Source organism: Gasterosteus aculeatus, chromosome 3 (genome assembly GCF_964276395.1).
Source record: "Gasterosteus aculeatus chromosome 3, fGasAcu3.hap1.1, whole genome shotgun sequence".
In the NCBI taxonomy this organism is placed as follows: Eukaryota; Metazoa; Chordata; class Actinopteri; order Perciformes; family Gasterosteidae; genus Gasterosteus; species Gasterosteus aculeatus.
The window spans coordinates 136,961-156,348 of NC_135690.1; the positions used below are offsets into that span (position 1 = coordinate 136,961).

At 46.3% G+C, this 19,388-nt stretch overlaps 3 protein-coding genes across 3 annotated transcripts; 1 reads left to right on the plus strand and 2 right to left on the minus strand.

Annotated features, from left to right (window-relative positions):
* The first annotated feature begins 1,262 nt into the window (after positions 1 to 1,262).
* On the plus strand, positions 1,263 to 10,713 carry LOC120815844 (protein lifeguard 3). The gene is made up of 12 exons (XM_040170868.2): positions 1,263 to 1,921; positions 6,475 to 6,783; positions 7,043 to 7,110; positions 7,219 to 7,283; positions 7,354 to 7,407; positions 7,494 to 7,544; positions 7,630 to 7,669; positions 8,657 to 8,694; positions 8,785 to 8,872; positions 8,960 to 9,055; positions 9,140 to 9,193; positions 9,283 to 10,713. Exons 2-12 carry the CDS (start codon positions 6,480 to 6,482, stop codon positions 9,430 to 9,432), a joined length of 1,008 nt encoding a protein of 335 aa, XP_040026802.2. The 5' UTR covers positions 1,263 to 1,921; positions 6,475 to 6,479; the 3' UTR covers positions 9,433 to 10,713.
* Positions 10,714 to 11,818: 1,105 nt separating this feature from the next.
* On the minus strand, positions 11,819 to 14,177 carry LOC120816311 (uncharacterized). The gene is made up of 3 exons (XM_078098545.1): positions 14,045 to 14,177; positions 13,655 to 13,898; positions 11,819 to 12,613 (listed from the first exon to the last, which is right to left on the minus strand). Exons 1-3 carry the CDS (start codon positions 14,175 to 14,177, stop codon positions 12,442 to 12,444), a joined length of 549 nt encoding a protein of 182 aa, XP_077954671.1. The 3' UTR covers positions 11,819 to 12,441.
* A 32-nt stretch (positions 14,178 to 14,209) lies between these two features.
* Positions 14,210 to 19,344, minus strand: mcm6 (minichromosome maintenance complex component 6). The gene is made up of 18 exons (XM_040170867.2): positions 19,031 to 19,344; positions 18,752 to 18,898; positions 18,560 to 18,670; positions 18,358 to 18,445; positions 18,091 to 18,252; positions 17,853 to 18,018; positions 17,575 to 17,723; positions 17,333 to 17,483; positions 17,105 to 17,246; positions 16,800 to 16,941; positions 16,611 to 16,718; positions 16,143 to 16,298; positions 15,832 to 15,960; positions 15,539 to 15,703; positions 15,246 to 15,381; positions 14,969 to 15,154; positions 14,703 to 14,842; positions 14,210 to 14,596 (listed from the first exon to the last, which is right to left on the minus strand). The coding sequence occupies exons 1-18, from the start codon at positions 19,126 to 19,128 to the stop codon at positions 14,486 to 14,488; spliced, it is 2,487 nt and encodes an 828-aa protein (XP_040026801.2). The 5' UTR covers positions 19,129 to 19,344; the 3' UTR covers positions 14,210 to 14,485.
* Between the last annotated feature and the right edge of the window lie 44 nt (positions 19,345 to 19,388).

A 19,388-nucleotide genomic window follows, 5' to 3' on the forward strand; every position in this document is an offset into this window, starting at 1 on the left:
TGAGAAAAAAAAACATGCTGTATAGGCTATTTATGATGACATAGGTAGTACATGAGTGTTCCTTTAACTTATGTTGTCAGTGTAATTGACAGGCTGCTGAACTGGTTAACTCTTAAATTCAACATAGTTTTTCAGGCAGTGATAGGACAGGCAATGATGCAGAGAGCACAGGGAGAGGAGAAACACCAGGTCGAATAGAGGCTCCTCTGTGCAAGGCAGGACCTGCCATGGAGAAGGAGGCCCTCTGGGCACTACTGTGAAAAGGAGACTCCATATGTAGATAGTTCTTAATCTGCAATTGTCTTGTTATGTTGTGTTGACATACTTTTCTTTACTGTTTTCTTAAATTTAATAAACTACAAACTAACACATGTCACGACGCTTTGTGTTGCGTTGCTTCGCATCGCGTCAAGGTCTGTATGATCACAAAATTCAGAGTTTACCCACCTCTAATTTTACCACTACAGCACTGGCTCCAGCCAATCCAAAGACGGGGTTTGTAACCAATCAGGTGTAGAGACCATGTGACTGGCTACGCCCCCTCACTGTCAGAAAGAACAGCGAGCGCGTAGAAAACTCCTTCGAGCGCGAGCAGAGATTCTCCTCGCGAGATACGAAGTTCACGTCTCACAAGCGAGCAAATACCTCGCTCGAGACGGACTTTTGCTGGCGGATGTTTGATTTACTCTCGAATTTTGACAGTGATTTGCGCTGATAGACTGCAGTATCTTATGCGCCTTATTGCGCGGAAAACACGGCACATGAGCTCCGGAGAAAATGGTACACAAAACATACATTAATCAGTCGGTTAATACATTTTGAATCGGTTAAACTCTTAAGGTCATTTAATCATCCCTAGTTTATGTTTTGATCAGAGTTGTGATTAAAGGTTTGGGTGGGCCGCAAAAAAATTTCAGATTTCAAAGTGGGCCGGCATTCTTGAGCTTGGGAACCGCTGCACTAGAACATGAACATAACAGATAAGGATTTAAATGCATCCAAAAATTGTCCCAAAATGCAATGCGCCTACCAGCGCAGCCTAACGCAATCTACCGCCCCGATCGCTACAGTATTATTATTACAATGATTTGATTTTATTGTTCAAATCACTTTACAGTGATGTAGTCACTACTGTTGCTAACACATCCCGTTGGACCAGGGTTATTTATAATAATGAATGAACTTTTCTCCTAATCGCTGGCATCACAGACGGATTTCTAGCATACACAGTTCCATTGCGTTGACTCTTACTGTGAAAATCTGAGTACTTCCGGTTTAGCGGCCCGCTTCGCATTTTAGTTTTATGGGAAAAACCCCGAAAGGGATTAACGGAGTAAAAAGTTGTCAAGTCTGTCTCGTTTTTTGGTTCTAAACGAAAAACGAGTAAACGACTGTGTCAAAACCAAAATCAAAACCACAAATCAAGTTCTTCATAACGCGCATCTTCAACATCCTCTGCTTGCATTAAAGCTGATGCAGAAAAGGCTCAAAAGAAAAGGTCAGTCAAAAATAATCCACATGCAAACATCAAGTGCAACAAAGACCGAATATGTGGACGGCACCAGAATCTTCTTCCCAGCAACATGTTGTTTGACGAAAGCAAAGAGCTGATGGACGATCTGTTCTTCTCTTGACACACTGACACAATGCGTGGAAAATGAATATCGGATTATTTATTTATATCCATTAACTTTTAACCGCTGGCATCGCAGGCGGTTTTCTAGTATACGCACGTTCCATTGCGTTGACTCTTACTGTGAAAATCGACGTATTTCCGGTTTGGCGGCCCAGTGTACTGGCTCGCCCCGTACTTCCGAGTAAACAGAGGGCGTGGCCCACACCGGAAAACGTCTCGGTTCTGTCATTTCACCGCTGTGGACGGCAACGACCAGACTGCTTCTCCCGCGGCGTCATTTCTCTGGTGAGTAGAGGCAGTTTTCCGTGGACATTGTCGTGTTTCCCGTAGCGTTGAACCTGTTGAGCGCGCCGACAGGAGAGCCGGGTCTCTCCGCGCTAGCTGCGGGTTCACCCCGCTCACCTGAGAGGGCTTCTCGCGAGCCCAGGTTCACCGGAGTGCGTGTTCGCCTCAGTTCCCTGATTCGTCACACATTCACAAACACATTGCTGAAAATCTTCAAAACGATTCGTTTACGATTGTATAAGTGAGCACCACATCACAGGCACGTATGAAAACATTTATATAAAAACAATATATTAAAGGAAAGATCGGCACAACCTGCATTCGAACCCGGTGGATCAAAACATCAACCTGGTGGCTGCTCTTAGCAGTGCGCCACGGAGACCTACAGACCGTTGTTGACCCGTCGTCATATTTATCCATTTTGCTCAGGTGTAAAAACCAGTAGGGGTGTAACACCGGCTCTTTGGAACTTTACAAACTCCAACAACAAATGAATTAGCGATCTGGCTTTATGTGCCCCTCGTTCATGCATTCTGCGCTCTCCCTGCCAAAAAAAACAAATGAGATTTAAAAAATAAATTAGTGTAGAATCAGGGCGGGTTGTGTGTGTTGCTCCTTCACCTGAAGGCAAATACATACAATTGATGTTCTTCTTTTAGTACAGATACATTATGACAGTAATGTCATAAATTGTATGAATACAATACAATGTATTACAGGCGTGCTAGGTGTGATCCTAGATGTCCCTTCACCTGCAGCTGTATTACAGCACAGAGTATAACCAGATCAGTGAAGTTCTTTAAAATGACGAAACAACCAAGAATGAGGTTGAAAGTCAAGGTTACAAGGAATGGAAGTGTGAGGTCATATTTTGAGTGTATTTACACAATCTTGAACTATTACAGATGATTGTAGCTCTATTAATATGCATTTTATAGGACGCTACTTACTACTACCACCAATAATTATAATAAATAAACAAACTTACAAGGTTCAGAGAGGTGAACCTGGGGGATCAGCTGAGCTTTCTTCATGAGGTGAGGGCCTCTGGGGTGCCTCTGGACATTTTAAAAGGAGACTTGCGTAGCTTTTGTCGCTTTCGACGCAAGCCTATAAAAATGGGTCGAGGTGTGAAAAGGCAGGCAAGGGACACACAAGGGACTCTTGCGTTTGCGTTTCCTTGCGTCGGTCTGAAAACACAGAAGCATAAACTAGGCTTATGGCTTAAAGCAGTTTGGCCAACAAGGCCAACACTAGCTATGTAAACGACAACCAGAGTGTTAATCTAGAGCAGTGGATCTCAACTGGTCTGGCTCCAGGACCCACCATCACCCCTTAATGACAAGCTGCGACCCAAATCGAGGAACATTCTCAACTTCTCAAATTGATTTAATGAAAATATGGTGCAGTTTGAACCTGAGATAGTATGGAGACAGAATACGTATGCCAACACAAAAACAAGTTTAAGGAAAAAACAAAACAGCCAGCTGTTAATTCTAATTTTTATTCTCGCAGGCAAAGGCCCGCGGGCCGCGACCCATTAAAAACGGGTCCAGGTGGGTCGCGACCCACTAGTTGAGAATCACTGATCTAAAGCATCCTATGTGTGACATGAAATGACTTGTCTGAGATGGAAATTCATACCTCTATACTGAGCTTCTTCTCCCCCACTTCCTCCTCCTTTTCTTCATTTTCGTCCCTTTGCACCAGACCTTTTTATTTTACATTAGCTTGATCTGAGTATGCCTGTTGCCTTACAAAGCACGCAGCTATAAGGTCCCCCGCCGCCCCCAAACACCCAATTTCAACATATGGTGGGGCCGCTATGTTAGTTTTAATGATGCTTTTATTTCACCAGGGTTTTATTTCATTTTATTTTGTTAATCAATGTTGTAGAGAGAAAGCTAGTATGTATGCTTACGGGCACCACTAGAAGGCCTTGGTAGCCTATAGGAAGGGCCGGTCCTGGTAAATATTGCACTCATGAGAATATTTAACTCGATCCCCTTAAGCCAGCTTTTTCAAAATTGGATATCACAATGCATATAATGGCATTTGCTGGCGGCCGTCTTGGAAAATGGTGGCCATATTGTTTTTTCATCTTGGATACTGGACAAATATAGGTCTTGGAGAGAATTTCTACCAAATTTGATGCTTGTATCAGAAAGTCAAAGATTATGTCATTAATCTTCTTAGCTATTCGCAACATAGGTTGCTCCTCTCCTGAATTGGTCTGGCCGACTAGACTGAATCCTGTTTAATACTGTTTTAGTTATTTATTAAGACCATTGGGCCTTCAGTGGAACTGGAAGGAACCAGGTCTGATGGTCCAATGCAACCCTTGCCTCTCATGGTGCGTTTTTAGTCTTCGCAACTATATTATTGTTTGTATTGTGGGTGAACTCAAGAGGATCGGCTGTGATTCTTGTATAAGAAAAAAGTGTAAAGATTTAACTTTTTTTTTTGTGAACTGACATTGATTCTTGTAAACAAATGAATTAATTTCCCTCAGGTTCAAATGACACAAGTCTTGTCTCAGAGACACAAACTCTTGGCAAAGATGTATTTGTGATGTCACAGTCTTTATTGCTGTTAGTCTGATAAATACAGAGAGGTTGATTGTATAAAGTACTCGCTAGTAGTCACTCGCCAACATAAAGTCTGTTGAAACAAATCCTTAAACAGTCTGAACAAAAAGCACAAAAGTTAAGCTTTTGTCAAACTAGTTCCTTCTCTCGTCGGCTTAAGTATTCTAAGATCGTCAGGTTGTGCAAAATGACGGGCTTGGTAGAACAGTTGCACGAGGCCTCGCTGCCTGTGATGTCACTGACGTTTCAACAAGATATTTGATGAATTCTGCTTTTGTTAAGTGACATGGACGTAAACAAAATGGAAACCGTGTTGTCAGAGGGTGCAGCAGTGACTCAGACACACAATGATGACTACATATGATTACCCAATACGGAAAACTCAGCCTCTCTCTGAGTGACCGCTCCAACGGAAAAGTTACGCCCTTCTATCAAACACCTTTTTGGCCTCCTGTCTGCTCCACAGTGTGTCATTGAGCAGGCGGGGGATTGGTCCTGTGACTGTTGGACCACAGATTCTCTGAAACACTTTTTCCATTCAGTGTTTTCTGTCCTGTTGCTTGGTGCTCTGGGTGTAATGTAATGGCAGCATGTGGCGTTTTCCCCCAGCAGCCAAAAGGAAACTTCCTCAGAAACACAGCTCTGTCTTTTTAACGTCGACATAGTTATTGTCATTTTTTAGAAAGTCACAGATCAAGTCTGCGAATCCATTTTGGGAGAAATTGTGTTTCAAAGGATTCCTGTTGTGGATCAAGTGGTTTCTGGGGATTTTTGGGGGATAAAACGTTATTCAACATTATTTTAATACTCAATGTTTACGTTTTTATTTATAACCCAAGTTGTCAGATGCTAATCATAGCAAAGACACACAACTCTCTGATGGGATGAAATGAGCTGACGACACAGCAAAACCAGCAACTTTGGTTCATGCCATACTATACCATCATTTCTTCAGTTATACAATAACTTCTTTGTTGACCTTGTTCTACTTTAGCATTGCGGTTTTGGCACAGTAAACACATTTTAATTCATAATTATTTATAAAATACTAAACATTTTAGGACTTTTCTTATAACCTACTATACTATAACTATTTTATGTCCTCTAGTTACCGTATTTTCCGCACTATAAGAGGCACCTTCAATGAACGACCTATTTGAGAACACTTTTCATATACAGGGCGCTTCGCATTATAATGCACATAAGATACTGCAGTCAAACGTTTGACGCCGGGGTGGGTGGATGGGGGGGGGGTGTGGGGAGGTGGAGACGGTGCTTTCAGGGTCTGATCGATGCGTCCGTTCCCGCCCCCCCCTCGCCATCCACGCCTTACATCTTCGGCTGCTCTCCAGCCGCGCCGCCTGCCAAGGCCCCTTTTAGAATAACTTATTTCCCCGTTAAGATGGTTCAGCTACTGTAGAGAAACGGGCGCCGTCTCTCGCTCTTTAATCTCATGAAGTGCTCGGCGAGAACGACAGCTTTGTTTCTCTGACGCGCCCTGAAAGCAGCGCCGTATCTCACGCGCTTGAGCGCCGCTCAGCATCTCGCCGTCGTAGACGAGCTCTGGCATGTTTGGCAGAGTGTACAACCAGTATGGATCAACCCATTAACCAATTGATCCATATATATAAGGCGCTCCGGATTATAAAGCGTACTGTCATTTTTTTAGAAAATAAGGCTTTTAAGTGCGCCTTGGAGTGTGGAGAATACGGTTTTATGTTTTGGACAGTAACCAATTTAAACCACAACTTAACTGAATGGCATACAACACTGAGCTGCTAATTCATCTTTTTGTCAATTGCGAAAATATTGGTTTCAGAAAATTTCCAGCCTGGAGATTCTGATGTAAAATGATATGTGAGAAGCTGGAATTGTGTGATAATTTTGTGCCTGTGTTTCCTCCCCTACTGTCTCTCACCCTGTTTGCTTTCGGAACGCCTGAATCTCCTCCAAATGTCCTCTCAGGCCCAATGTCCAGGTCCGACTACCCGCCGGTGTACGATGACTCCCGGGGAGCGCTGTATGCTCCTCAGGGGGGGAATTACCCTCCGCCCCCTGCGTACGGATTCCCTTCGTACGGGGGTCCCCAGCCTCCAGCCCCCTACCCTACCGGTCCAAGTGCCCCTCTGTTCCCTGGCCAGCCGGGGGGCTTTCCTGGCGCCCCGTACCAAGGACAGCCCCACCACGGCGGGCCTCCGGGGCCTGGCTACCCCAGTCCCCCGCCCATGCCCCCCGTCATGCCGGCCACCATTTCCTCAGACATGCTGAGCTCCGGTAAGATGCCGTTTGAGTTCATTGTCTTCTAACAGGTTCAGATTCTTTTCTCTGGTTTGTCAGACTCATTTAAAAAAAGCTCCACCCAATCAGCAGAATGTAGAACACGGCTGATGATGTAATAATCAAAGCTTAAAAACCCCGCCAGAATGTAGCTCTCTGTAAGAAAGCAAATTGGATTATTTCCTAAAGTGCTGAACTGTCATTTTCTTCCGTGGCTCCTTTTGGTCGGCGCTCACGTTTCTTTCTGCTGACCCAGGTGAGGAGTTTGCGGCGAGCGGCAGCGGTTGGGACGCACTGAGCATTCGGCATGCCTTCATAAGAAAGGTAAAACACACCTGTCGCACAAAACAACAAAGTGTGTCACCATCACGTCTGAGTCGCGCAGCGAGGAAAGAAGTGTAACACGATGATCACATATGTGTCTGTTTTCAGGTGTACTTGATTTTGGCGTCCCAGCTCCTCTTCACCACGGCCATTGTGGCCGTGTTCACGTTTGTGTGAGTATGCCGAGTGCTTTGTGTGTCTGTGTGCGTGTGTCCATCTGTTGACTCTGACTGTGTTTTCCAGCCAACCTGTCAAAGTGTTTGTGCGACGTAACCCAGCCATATACTGGGCATCATAGTGAGTCTTCAAACCTCTTTTCTACCATCAAAAATGTGTGAATTAGTTAATATTCATTTCTTAATCCCTGTATTTTTCCTTGTCAGTGGCGTGTACTTCGTCACCCACCTTGTGCTGGTCTGCTGCAAAGGCCCCCGGTGAGCACTCAGGCTTGTAAAGGATAAAAGTAGAGACTATTCATACGCTTGCATTTAAAACTCTAATCTCGCGCTTTCCTTTCAGGAGAAAGTTTCCATGGAACGTCCTTCTGCTGTCCATCTTTGTAAGACAGATTACTTGCAGTTAACTGGAGATTAGTTACTCTCAGTTTCCTGGACTTGGATCAAACGTATTCTAACGCTGTGAACACTGCAGCTCTCTGTGAGGTTTCCATGCTAGAAGTTTGACTTTGATATTATATCTAATCAGTGAGTCAGCGTATTCGGCTGTGTTTGCATAATGCATTTGACGTGTTGTTCCTGCGTCTGTTTCATGTTGTACATCCTGGAGCGTTGACTGCCTTTCAGCAGAGTTTTCTTAGTACCAGAAAATATGTTCAAGTTGCAGTAATATATCATAATTCAATATATTTAGGGGGCATCTGTTAGGGGGTTCGTTCGAATCTGCTGCTGCAACCTGGAACCTCTCGGCCTTCTCTTTTCCTCACATTCAAATACATTAAATGAAGATAATATGCCTTAATGAATATATAACATAGCATGCATAGTTTGTCTTCATCTTATAACCAGTACACGTTAATTACAACACAACATAAATGACACAGTTCATGTGCTCCAATACTCAAGATATTTGCCCCACTCGGCTGTCTTGCATCCAGTTGCTTATCTACTACCTGACAGGAGAACAAACCCTCTTTGGGGATAAAATTGGGAGAAATTAATAAACCTTGGTTTTAACATTACATCGTGGCAAGATGTTATGGTGTACTGTAATTATATGTCTTAAATTACATTAAATTGTGTTTTATTCATATTGGATTAATTTCATCCAACATGCTAATGTAATAACTAATATATAAGCTCACACAAACCCCAACTGTATACTAGACACAAATACATGTATTATAATTTCTACCACTATGTGTGCACGTCTACTTAAATCCCCAACATATCCCTTCTTTTCTTAGTTTTCATCCAGCCCTTTTATAGCTTGTAATCCGATGTTTTTGATGATCAGATCAGATACAGGCTTTTTGTTGTTGTGAAATGATGTTACTGTATTTTTAAATGGAAAATTACGTATTTTTCAGACCTTGGCTTTGTCCTACATGACTGGATCCATTTCCAGGTAAAGGCAACCTGAAACGTCTCTGTTGTAGAATCAAACCACCCAGTTTTCCTCTCAGAATCAACCCTGTGTGCTGCTCTTTTGTTTTAGTTACTATGACACTAAAGCCGTGTTCCTCGCTCTGGGCATCACAGCAGTCGTCTGCATCGCCGTCACGGTCTTCTGTTTCCAGACCAAGGTGGTGTGGCGCTGCGAAGAAGCTTAATGGTCGCAGTGTGCCAGTCTTGGTTTAATGAACTTGGCTGTTTGTGCTTTCTCGTTCTAGGTGGACTTCACCAAGTGCCAGGGCCTTTTCTGTGTCCTTGGGATCGTGGTGTTCGTGACTGGGATCATTTCAGCGATTGTGCTGTCATTCAAATATGTGCGTTAAGGCTGACGTCAACCAAAACTCACATCGCACCATTTTTTAGGCTTCAATGGTTGTTCTGAATGTTTGTTTCTGTAGATGCTGTGGCTTCACATGCTGTATGCAGCTATAGGGGCCATCGCTTTCACGTTGGTGAGTGTTTTGTACCATGTCATTTGGATTTTTACAGCTGTGGTGTTTGGCCGCGGCGTTGTTCTTAGTGTTTGTTGGTCGTCTCGTAGTTCCTGGCGTACCACACTCAGCTGCTGTTGGGGAACAGGAAGCACTCCATCAGCCCGGAGGAGTACGTGTTTGCAGCGCTCTCCCTCTACGTCGACATCGTTCAGATCTTCCTCTTCCTGCTGCAGATCATTGGTGCTACGACCAAATGATCGGACCCGAGGGGTACGCGACCAATCCGGGTCGACAGAGTGCAGACGAGTGCCTTCAAAACAACATTCCGTGCTTTTTAACATCAAAAAACTCCACCAAATAAGAAAGCATTTCCAAAATTCTGATGCACTCCGGTGAAAATGTTTAAGGTTTGAATTTGATATTTCGTCATAGGTTAATCCCCTGCACAAAACTATGCATCTTTTCTGATATGAAATGTCTACAGCATTGAACAACTTTTCATTGGTTTGGTTTTTATTGGAAATATTAATACTCCCAATATAGACACTGGAATGCCGCCTGCAGCATTTATTCACTGCAAACCGTATATATATCCATGTTTTCTCTGCACATATTTGTACATATTAATAGACATGAACTGCGGACGACTATGTAGATGTTGAGAAAATAGACTCAAATCAAATTGATTCCTCCCTGTGAGCCAAATTAAGATTTTCTGGAGGTAGAAAATCTGCCTACCAGCTCTGTTAAGGGGTTGAAGAATACAAACGTCAGATTTAGGAGCCAACGACCATTGGCACTGAAAGGTAGAGGGACGTTTGAGGGATCATCATAATCCTATATTTGATGTGCTATCGATGCACTAAAGCTCCAGGCAAAATATGCAACACAGTTACCAGGCCGCCGTTCAGGTTTCTGTACATTTAGCTTGTAAGTTGTAACTCCTTCGTATTAAGTGTACATCGCCTCATTTATGTTAACTCCTAGCTTGAAGGTTATTTAAACTATATTTTATTATTTGCGTTAAAGGCAAAACTGGCTTTAATGTTAAAAACAGATTGAGGTCATCTGTGCGGTTAGGCTTACGCACAACACCGCATCAAAAAGTGTTTATCCGCCTAACAACGGATGTTACGCAATGTAACATTGGGTATTGATTGTACCGACACCAGTATGGAAACCTACACTTCGTATAGTCAATGTTGATACATTGGTGATTGATTTAGTCACTACTCAGTCCATCTAGTGACGGCCTCCATACTGCTGTTATGGCTTCATATTAACCATTTGCTTTAATGGGTTTACTACATGTTGCTTTAGAAGTTCTGCATCACTCGAGTGCCTTCAAAATGGTGATTGATGTGTTTATTTCTATAAACTATTCAAATGTTGCACCCCGCAGGCCTTCGTGGTGTTTTGTTACATGTTGAGTCCGTTTCTATATTTCATGTTCCGGTTCAGTGCCAGCAGAGCAGGGTTGTCCATATAGGGTAACACAATGCATGTTCTGCCACAAATAAATTCACTGTCATCTGTAATCGGTGCTCTGCATATAATTACTAATGTCCATTTGCTTGATTACATCACGTTTTGGTTACAGGCACCACACAGTATAAGACGCCACCTCGATGCACGACACGGTTTAAATTATTGACACCGAGTCGGGTTGCAAAAATCCGGGAAATTTTTTTTTGTCTTTTTTTTTGTTTCTTTTCGGGAAAATACGGAACATTTTGGGATAATTTAACTGCATTTACCTTGCCATATATGACACAAAAAAGCAGAGATGCAAATATTTCTAATAATTTCCAAAATTACATTCTTTCATTGAACAACAAAAACATGATTGTTGCATAAAAAGTTGTATTCCTTCCAATCACTTCCCCCCAAAAAGTCCACTTCTAAATGTAAACTGAATTAAGCTTCTCAAGCCTCTGATTCATTTTCCCTGAATAGTTTCAGGTTCAGTCAAGTCCTCTGTGCACAGAGATGAGGACCCCCCTATTGAAGAGGAGAGAAGGATGGTGTACTTACATCCATCCTACTGTCTACTAAAACACTTGGTATTAAAATGAAGATTGCTTCCATTTACCAAGTAATCATCATGCTCAGTAATGACAAACGTCTTACGTTCCCAGCCAGGCTTCCTCTCTACATTTAAATCCCCTGCTATATTTTTGCAAAATCCAGCAATGTACTTCCCCGTTGCAACCCTAGAACAGAGTCAGTGTGGCATCGTAAAAACCTCAAGCACGTTGCTTCTTAGATTTATTGCATCTGAAGAAACAGTTGAGGTTTTTGATATTAAGATCCTCTGAATAAAGATTCATTTTCATCCGACCTACCAATCTACTGTCAGTATTTCCACTTCTCTCTTGGCCAGAAAGAAGCTATTATTTTGATATTAATTATTATACGACTATTATTGATGCTGTGAGTTGAGACATTTCAATACTACGTATCGTAGTAGGGACCAAATAAAGTGGGAAGTATTTGATTCACCGTCAAAATTTGTCTGAATTAGTTTGAAAGACTTAACTTTTTCAACATTATAATAATTTTTGATTTTTTTTAAAACTACCATTTATGATCATGCATTCCACCACTTTTGATGTATATACACTATACTGTGGCATAGTGAGGTTTTTATGCAAATATAACTTTTTACTGAATCCAAAACCTTTCATAGCCCAATACTCATAATGTATTATGACTTGTCATACCATTTCATAACACTATTAACACAAGAAATATTATTCTCTGCTATAAATCATTCTACAATACTTTGAGATTTTACATTTTTAACTTGTATGACATTCAAGGCCTCCTACACAGTATTTTAGACCCATGTCATATAGGTCCCTTGACTCATACAAACGTAACATTTGGAATATGCTGCGCACACACAGTGTGGTCTGCGTCTCTTAAGATAAATATCCATTAGATTGTTTGACTTAATATTAAATAAACATGTGTGATGACTTCTGATGGGGTTTGTACCATTGATGTTTATCATAAATAAACTTTTCCTTTATCACAAACAGGGTCCAGTAATATGTGATCATTCAGCAAATGCAGCTTAAAGTAGGATATTACATCTTTGTTCATGAACAAGAAAGAAAAAGGTCCTGATTAAAGAATTGAGCACGTTCCCCAGATTTCCTGCATCATCCTCCAGAAGAAATAATCTTACGAGGTTTTAGAAGCTCATCTCTTGTGTGATCAGTCTTTGGGCTTTAGTTCAGAGGAGGCAACATTCATGTACATCATTGGTCCACTTTGACGTCCTCTGCATCATTGTGGTAGCGACTTCCTGCATAGTCTCCCTCATTGGAGCGATTCATCCTCTGACGGACCTTCAGCTGCTTCAGTCGGTTCTTGTCCACTTGTCTCTTGGCCAGGATGAAGCCTATGATACCCGTGGGCAGACCTATCATCCTATAGGAGATACGGTTATTTTACTTTGGGCAACACAAGATGTGCAAAGATAATTCTAACAGGGTTCAATCCACAGGATTAGTTAGTTAATTGTTTTCTCTAAATTAAAGTAATCACACAATCTTACTTTGAACATTTACACTCAGTTTGCAGTCGTGTGATACGCTTTGCTAAAGCCGTACAATACAACATTTTTGCACTAAATGCTGCTCTCAGGAAAGATGAGCTGATCAACTTGATGTGCCTTGTGCAGCTGTTACCTAAATTAAACTGAGTGGAGATGATATTTGTTCACTTTCAACACGCAAATGAGTTTAGAGACATCTTCATGACGGTCAGATCTTTGTTTTACCTTGATGTACCTAACAAGTTGAGCGTCCCTCTCAAATGGTGCGAGAATATAAACACTGGAGTTGATTTTCTGTGAGGCGGTTACATGATTAGCCGCCCCTGCAGACCACAGCAGTGAATACACTCTGACGGGTCGATCCGCCGCACAGGCTGACACTTTTTGCTAATGAGATAAACCAGCTGCTTCAGGACCAGGGGTAAGACTAAGATCTCATTAATCAACACGAACATCATTTTATACAGGAGGATGCAGGAGATCTAAGAAGGAACGTGCTCGAGACCGAGCCTTAACCGGGACCTTTCTTGCTCATGAACAAAAGATAGAATATCCTACTTTAAGCCCCATGATCACAGATTTCGTAGCCCTGTTTGCTGATGTTCTGTAAATAAATGTTTATATGATAAACATTAATGATTATTATTATTATTATTATATGTCCCTTATATGTCAATGAAAGTACTCAACTACTAGTAATCATGTAGATGTCTGGTAATTGTTTTATCCCCACTACTTGATTAATGGATACGCGCTTGAGTTTGTGCATCACACAATACGTTACTAACTAATATATATATATGTATATATGTGTATAAATAAATAAATAAAATGTAATTGTTGCCGCCAATGGTACTACTGCTGTGTGCACTACATCAGACTGCAGTTACTCGTGTGAGGTCGCGGAGCCTCACCAGGCGTAGCCGATCACCATCATGGGGTTCCTCGCCTTCCTCTGAGGGATGTACTCAGGACCCTCCTCCTCCTCCTCCTCCTCCTCGGTTCTCCTGGCCCCGGGGGACTGGCTGCTCCTCTGCGGCTCTGTCTTGGAGCTGCACAGGGCGGCAGCGGGGGAGACGTGTAGCCGCGAGTAGCGACACACTGCCGGGGTCCGGCACCTGTGCGCGAGGAGCCACCAGCCGGGAACCAGGTGAACACCTGGAAGTAAGAGGCACCTTCACGTTTCAACGCTATTAACTGGGTCTGCTTACATCGTGTAAAAGGTCTCAGCCACGGCTCCTGGCGACGGACCGTTAGCATCTCGCTGGCTTCCTTTAAACAGCGTGTGATGTCAATACGTTTACCTTTCAGTGCCGTCCTGACTGCTGTCGCGTAGGATGCCGCCATGTTTGTTGAGTAATGCGGCTGCGCATGCGCAGTGAGGCTCGACCTATGGCCGCTGCCGCCTAGCGGACGACATCGGCGTTGCGCCTCCATGAAACGCAGCAGCAAATCATAGCCGAGGGGTGTTTATGTCAACATTTTATTTATCAAACCATTTCTAACCACTTCATGTCATAATATTACAAAAGACTTACCATATAACTTGAAAGCACGGAAGTGCGTAAGCCTGAATGCGTGTAAACATTCAGGGCCCAACAACCACGACAGTGAACAACAAGAGAACAGGTTATTTACAAAAGTCAGGTTCACTGAGAAACATTAACATTACGGATGCATTACATGTGACATTCCAACAAACACTGTTGAGATTTATTATCAACGATAGCGGAAACCCGAGGAGTTTAATCTTCCAGCATGTAGTTGGGGTTGACGACAAGAACTACTTCTTCTTCTGTGGTTGCGGGTTCGGAGCCCTTCAGCCCTGCCGGAGACAGCTCGATGAGGATGTGATCCTGGAGGAGCAGACAGACACGCACGTCAGGTAACGCCGGCTTGAAACCAGCGCTTATACGTTTTGGAGCTGGGGGGGAGGTGGGGGTGGGGGGTGGGGGCACTCACATAGTGCACCAGCCTGTGGAGGACCTTCTCTATCAGACCCTTCTTACTGACGAGCTCCTCCTCAGAGTTGATCTCCGACTCAATCTCCTTCAGATACCAGTTGACCACCGCGCTTTTCTTCAGCTCCTCCTCTTCCTCGGCTGCAGCCCGCCAAGCAGGAGGGGGGGAGGGGGGGGATGTTAGAGCTGACTCACAAAAATGAAAAAGATAAGACAGGTACGGAAAATAGAAATGCCTCCTCAGCAGCAGGAAGAGGCGTCTCGTACCTTCCTCGGCGTGGCGCAAATGCAGCACCAGCAGGTTGGAGATGCGTCTGTACTCGGGGAAGGAGAGGCGAAGAGCCGGTTTGGGCTGCCCCCCCGACTCCGCGGGTCCGCTCGCCCCGTTGGCGTGTCCGTTAATGCCGTCAGCACCGTCCACATGGCCGTTCACTCCGTTGGGGACAGCGTTTCCTGCAAAGATAAAGTCTGTATTAGACGAAGCCCAAATCAAAGTTTCAGTCGAGGTACAAACAACGTCTCTGCATGTAAACAATCAGTGTACCATCCTCCTGGTGCTCCTCCTCCTCCTCCTCCACCTCCACCTCGTCGTCCTGCTCCAGATTGATGTCGGGCGTCTCCACTCTGATGATGGATTTGTTGAGAAGACGGAAGGCTTCCTTCACATGTTTGGGCTGCACCTGAAGACACAAAAGAGAAAAAGCACAACGGTCAATAACATGAGTTCAATTAAAAACCTCACATTGCCTTTTCAAATGGTCGGGCTTTGTTAAATAATCTACCGATCCAAAGTTCTGTTTTGGTTTCTTGTGGAGGCCCTTGTTGATCGGTGCCCACCTCGTCACAGCAGTGCATGCGCGCCATGCCCTCCGACAGGCGGATCATGCTCTCCAGCTGTCGCACCGTTATTCTCCAGGCGGACTTGGTCACACCGCCCGAGCCGTCGCGCTGGCGGAGCCGCTTGTACTGCTCCACGATGAACTCTTCGGATTCGCTGGAGATCTGCGGGCGCGTGGAATACACGACGGTTAAACGAGGGATCACGTCTCGAACCTGATGTGAACGCACGCGCGCACACGCACGCACACGCACACACGCACGCACGCACGCACGCACGCGCGCACACGCACCTTAGGCTTGAACTGCCTGGCGAAGAGCAGGTATCTGCGGATCTCGTCCAGCGAGTACAGCCGGTCCACAGACTCCTCCCCGCGACAGTGCAGGTCCACGATGCGTCTGGCGATGGCGTAGTCCGTCACCTAGGAGACGCACGGAGGAACGTGAGCTCAAGTCAGGTAAAACGTGAGCTAAAACACCTGTGAGGTGAGTTGTATTGTTACCGCGTCGGGTCCGAGGATGCCAGAAATATAAAGGAGCTCAATAAGCGTCTGACTAATGCAGACTGGTGCAGGAAGACTGCACAGACGGAATAAACACGTGCCTCATTGCAGTCGTCCACCAGGATGAAGAAGAGGTCGAAGCGGCTCATGATGGGGGCGGTCAGGTTGACGTTCTGCTTCAGACTTTTCCCGCGGTCGTAGCGCCCTCCGACAGGGTTGGCTGCAGCCAGGATGGAGGTGCGAGCATTCAGGGTGGCCTGGAGGAGACGGAGGCAAAGTCCTGTTACTGTACTGCTGAGGCGCCTGAAAGGCCTCCGTTTGGATTTGGACTTGAAAGCTGCTTTGAAAGGTTTTTAGTTGCACGTGCAGCTGATGTCTGGTGCCTGTGAGCATCGGTACGGTTCTGCTTCCCCAAATTGACTAAAATGTGGTCTAAACAGACGCATCGTCCTCCCTGTCCATCATTCACCGGCCCAGTAAAAGCAATACTCTGAAAAGGCGTCATGCTCTTAAGGCGACGCAGGACAGAAACGTCCAGTCGACCCCCACACACACACACACACACACACCTTCACTCCGGCCTTGGTGATGCTGATGGTCTGCTGTTCCATGGCTTCATGGATGGCCACCTGATCCTTGAGGTCCATCTTGTCAAACTCGTCGATGCAGCACACACCCTGGAGGGGCACACAGGCCATTAACACCCCTGCGCACCCGTCGACCCCTCACACCCCCCTCTGTGGGCCGGGAGCACTCACGTTGTCAGCCAGCATCAGAGCGCCGGCCTCGATGACAAACTCCCCGGACTCCTCGTCTCGGACCACGGCCGCCGTCAGACCTGCGGCGGTGCTGGCCTTGCCGCTGGTGTACACCGCTCTGGGACTGAACTCCTCCACGTGCCTGCGCACACGCACACACACACACACACACACACACACACACACACACACACACACACACACACACTTAAAATTGCCATTCAGACGGACACATTCTGTGCACAACGCCGATGCAGCCAGCACCGCATCTGACCGTTTGAGCGGTTCCTGGTCACGTGACGTACTTGAGGAACTGGCTCTTGGCGGTACTGGGGTCTCCGACGATGCAGACGTTGACGTCTCCCCTCAGCGAGGTTCCCTCCATGGTCGTCTTGGGAACGCCTCCGAACAGCATCAGCAGGATCCCGCGCTTCACCTCGTCGTTGCCTGCAAAGACACCACGCGGACCCCCATTTAACCACGGGATCCCCAGCTGGAGGTAACGGGGGTCAAGCGGTGGCTGAAGCTCTGACCGTGGATGGTGGGGAAGAGGCTGGTGCACAGGTTGTGGTACAAGTTCTTGTCTTGGCTCATCTCAAACACTTTCTCCCACTCCTTCTCCGTCATCTGGCTCTTGATGCTCTCCGCCGTCTGCTCCTCGTCCCGCAGCTCCTTTCCGCCAAACTGCGACACGAGAAAGCACACTTTAGAACGGCGGCCGCGGAGGTTGCGTTTGGGAACGCATCGGTTGGTATCGTCGGGGCGGTCGTCTTACACGTGGGTTGGTCGGGGCCACGTTGCAGGCCAGGAAGGCCAGTCTGTAGGAAAGCTCTCTGACCCCCAGAGCTTTCAGCCCTTTCAAACCATCAGCCTCAAAACCCGGGGGGCCTCCGGCGACGCGGGTGCTGGTCTCTGCTCGCACACCTGCAGACGGGACGGCATTTCAGGCGGTTGTGAGGTGAAACTTTTAACAATTGCAAGGAGGTTCTCGCTCGAAGGCGAGGTCACTATCTGCAACTCGAAAGGCAGAAAGTGTGCGTTGGAAAGCCATACCGGGGGTGGTGAGCTGAGAGACGTCCGGCACCACGATGAGGGTCCCGGTGAAGTCACAGCGGTCTCCGGCCTGAGCCATCTCTACGGCCTCGGCCCTCAGGACCACCTCCAGGGAGCGCGGGATGGAACCCCGGGGCAGTTCTGCCTGAGTCTCCTGGATACGCACCTACAAAAGAAACAAACCTCATGTTGTTACGAACGTACGGACACACACACACACACACACACACACAGTTACCTTCTGGAAGTCGATGAACTTGGATTTGTGTGTGTCGAGGTGGAAGCGGAAGCGGTTGTTGCAGACGGGGTTCCTGCAGATGGTTGGCGGCGAGTACTTGAACTGCTGAGGGACATCTTTGATCATCGCCTGGCAGTCCATGCAGAGGAAGGTGCCGCTCACCTGTGAGTCAGAAGACACAAACCAACAAGCTCAGCTTCAATTGTTTTTCTTAAGCATCTCTGGGTGTTTACACACACACACACACACACACACAGGACATCTTACCAGCTCTGGATGTACTGGGTGCGTCCTCACCACCTGACCACTGATCCTCACCAGGGTGCCGATGCGCATGGATGACAGCTCACGGATCCTACAGCGCACAGAGGATCATGGTCGACTTCGGCTAATTGAACAAATTCCCGGAGAGGGAACGTCTGAGGTTGACTGAAAAGGAAAAAGCAGCTGAGGCGCGTTTGTTGCCTACTTGTGTCTGGTGGGAAGCTCCTCCAGGGCCACGTAGAACTCTTTGTTGAGAGGAACGTTCCCGTGATCGCGAGCAAAGTTGCGCACCGCCCGACAGAGGAACGGGTAGACTCTGGAAACAGACGCGTCGCGTTAACCCACAGCCGCTCATTCACCGGCACCGCGTGCGTGCGTGCGTGCGTGTGTTCCTCACCTGTAGTACTCCTCCTGCACGGTGGTAGCCAGCTCCTGGTTGAAGCCCTCCAGGTCCGTGAAGCTCACCACCAGGGTGTTCCTCTCGGGCCTGATCAGCTCCTCCGCCTCCCGGACATACTTCACCTCCCCATCCGCGGCGTGGAACCTGCACACGGACACACGCAGCGGGGGGACAGTTGTTATACTCATCGATCAGCACATCCGCGCTGGTTCCGGGGTCACCGGCGATCGGCTCGCGCGCGGCCCGTTTCGGGGCCGACGGAGCGAAGCGACTTACTCCTCCAAGAAAGCTTGGAATAACTTCTGGCATTTCTCAGCCAACTCGTCTTTCACCATCTCCCCGGCATTCTCCGCGGTGGCTGTGGCGACGTCCATGCTTCAAACACCGTCAAACGGGAGAAATACTGTTCAGGATACGGACAGACGCTCACGCTGCGGTTCCGACAACAGAGTACTGCAGTTTCGCGCGAAAAGAGAGACACGTGATCTCTGGCGCGCCACTTTCGACCAATTGGCAGTTAGTTTCTAAAGTTGTCCGTCTGGTAGCCAATCAGGAGCGAGCGTGTAAACTGACGCGGGGTCGTTCTGCCGTTTCCCGCGACACGCTTCCGTCTTCAAACAAATCGAGTATAAAG

Coding starts and splice junctions, on each gene's coding strand:
- LOC120815844 (XM_040170868.2), top strand. CDS start 6,480: ATGTCCAGGTCCGACTACCCGCCGGTGTACGATGACTCCCGGGGAGCG. Junction 7,408..7,493: donor GCCATATACTGGGCATCATA/GTGAGTCTTCAA, acceptor TTTCCTTGTCAG/TGGCGTGTACTTCGTCACCC. Junction 8,695..8,784: donor ATGACTGGATCCATTTCCAG/GTAAAGGCAACC, acceptor CTTTTGTTTTAG/TTACTATGACACTAAAGCCG.
- mcm6 (XM_040170867.2), bottom strand. CDS start 19,128: ATGGACGTCGCCACAGCCACCGCGGAGAATGCCGGGGAGATGGTGAAA. Junction 18,671..18,751: donor GTGCAGGAGGAGTACTACAG/GTGAGGAACACA, acceptor GTCTGTTTCCAG/AGTCTACCCGTTCCTCTGTC. Junction 18,253..18,357: donor ACCCAGTACATCCAGAGCTG/GTAAGATGTCCT, acceptor TCTGACTCACAG/GTGAGCGGCACCTTCCTCTG.
- LOC120816311 (XM_078098545.1), bottom strand. CDS start 14,177: ATGGAGGCGCAACGCCGATGTCGTCCGCTAGGCGGCAGCGGCCATAGG. Junction 13,899..14,044: donor AGTCAGGACGGCACTGAAAG/GTAAACGTATTG, acceptor TCTTACTTCCAG/GTGTTCACCTGGTTCCCGGC. Junction 12,614..13,654: donor ATGGTGATCGGCTACGCCTG/GTGAGGCTCCGC, acceptor TATCTCCTATAG/GATGATAGGTCTGCCCACGG.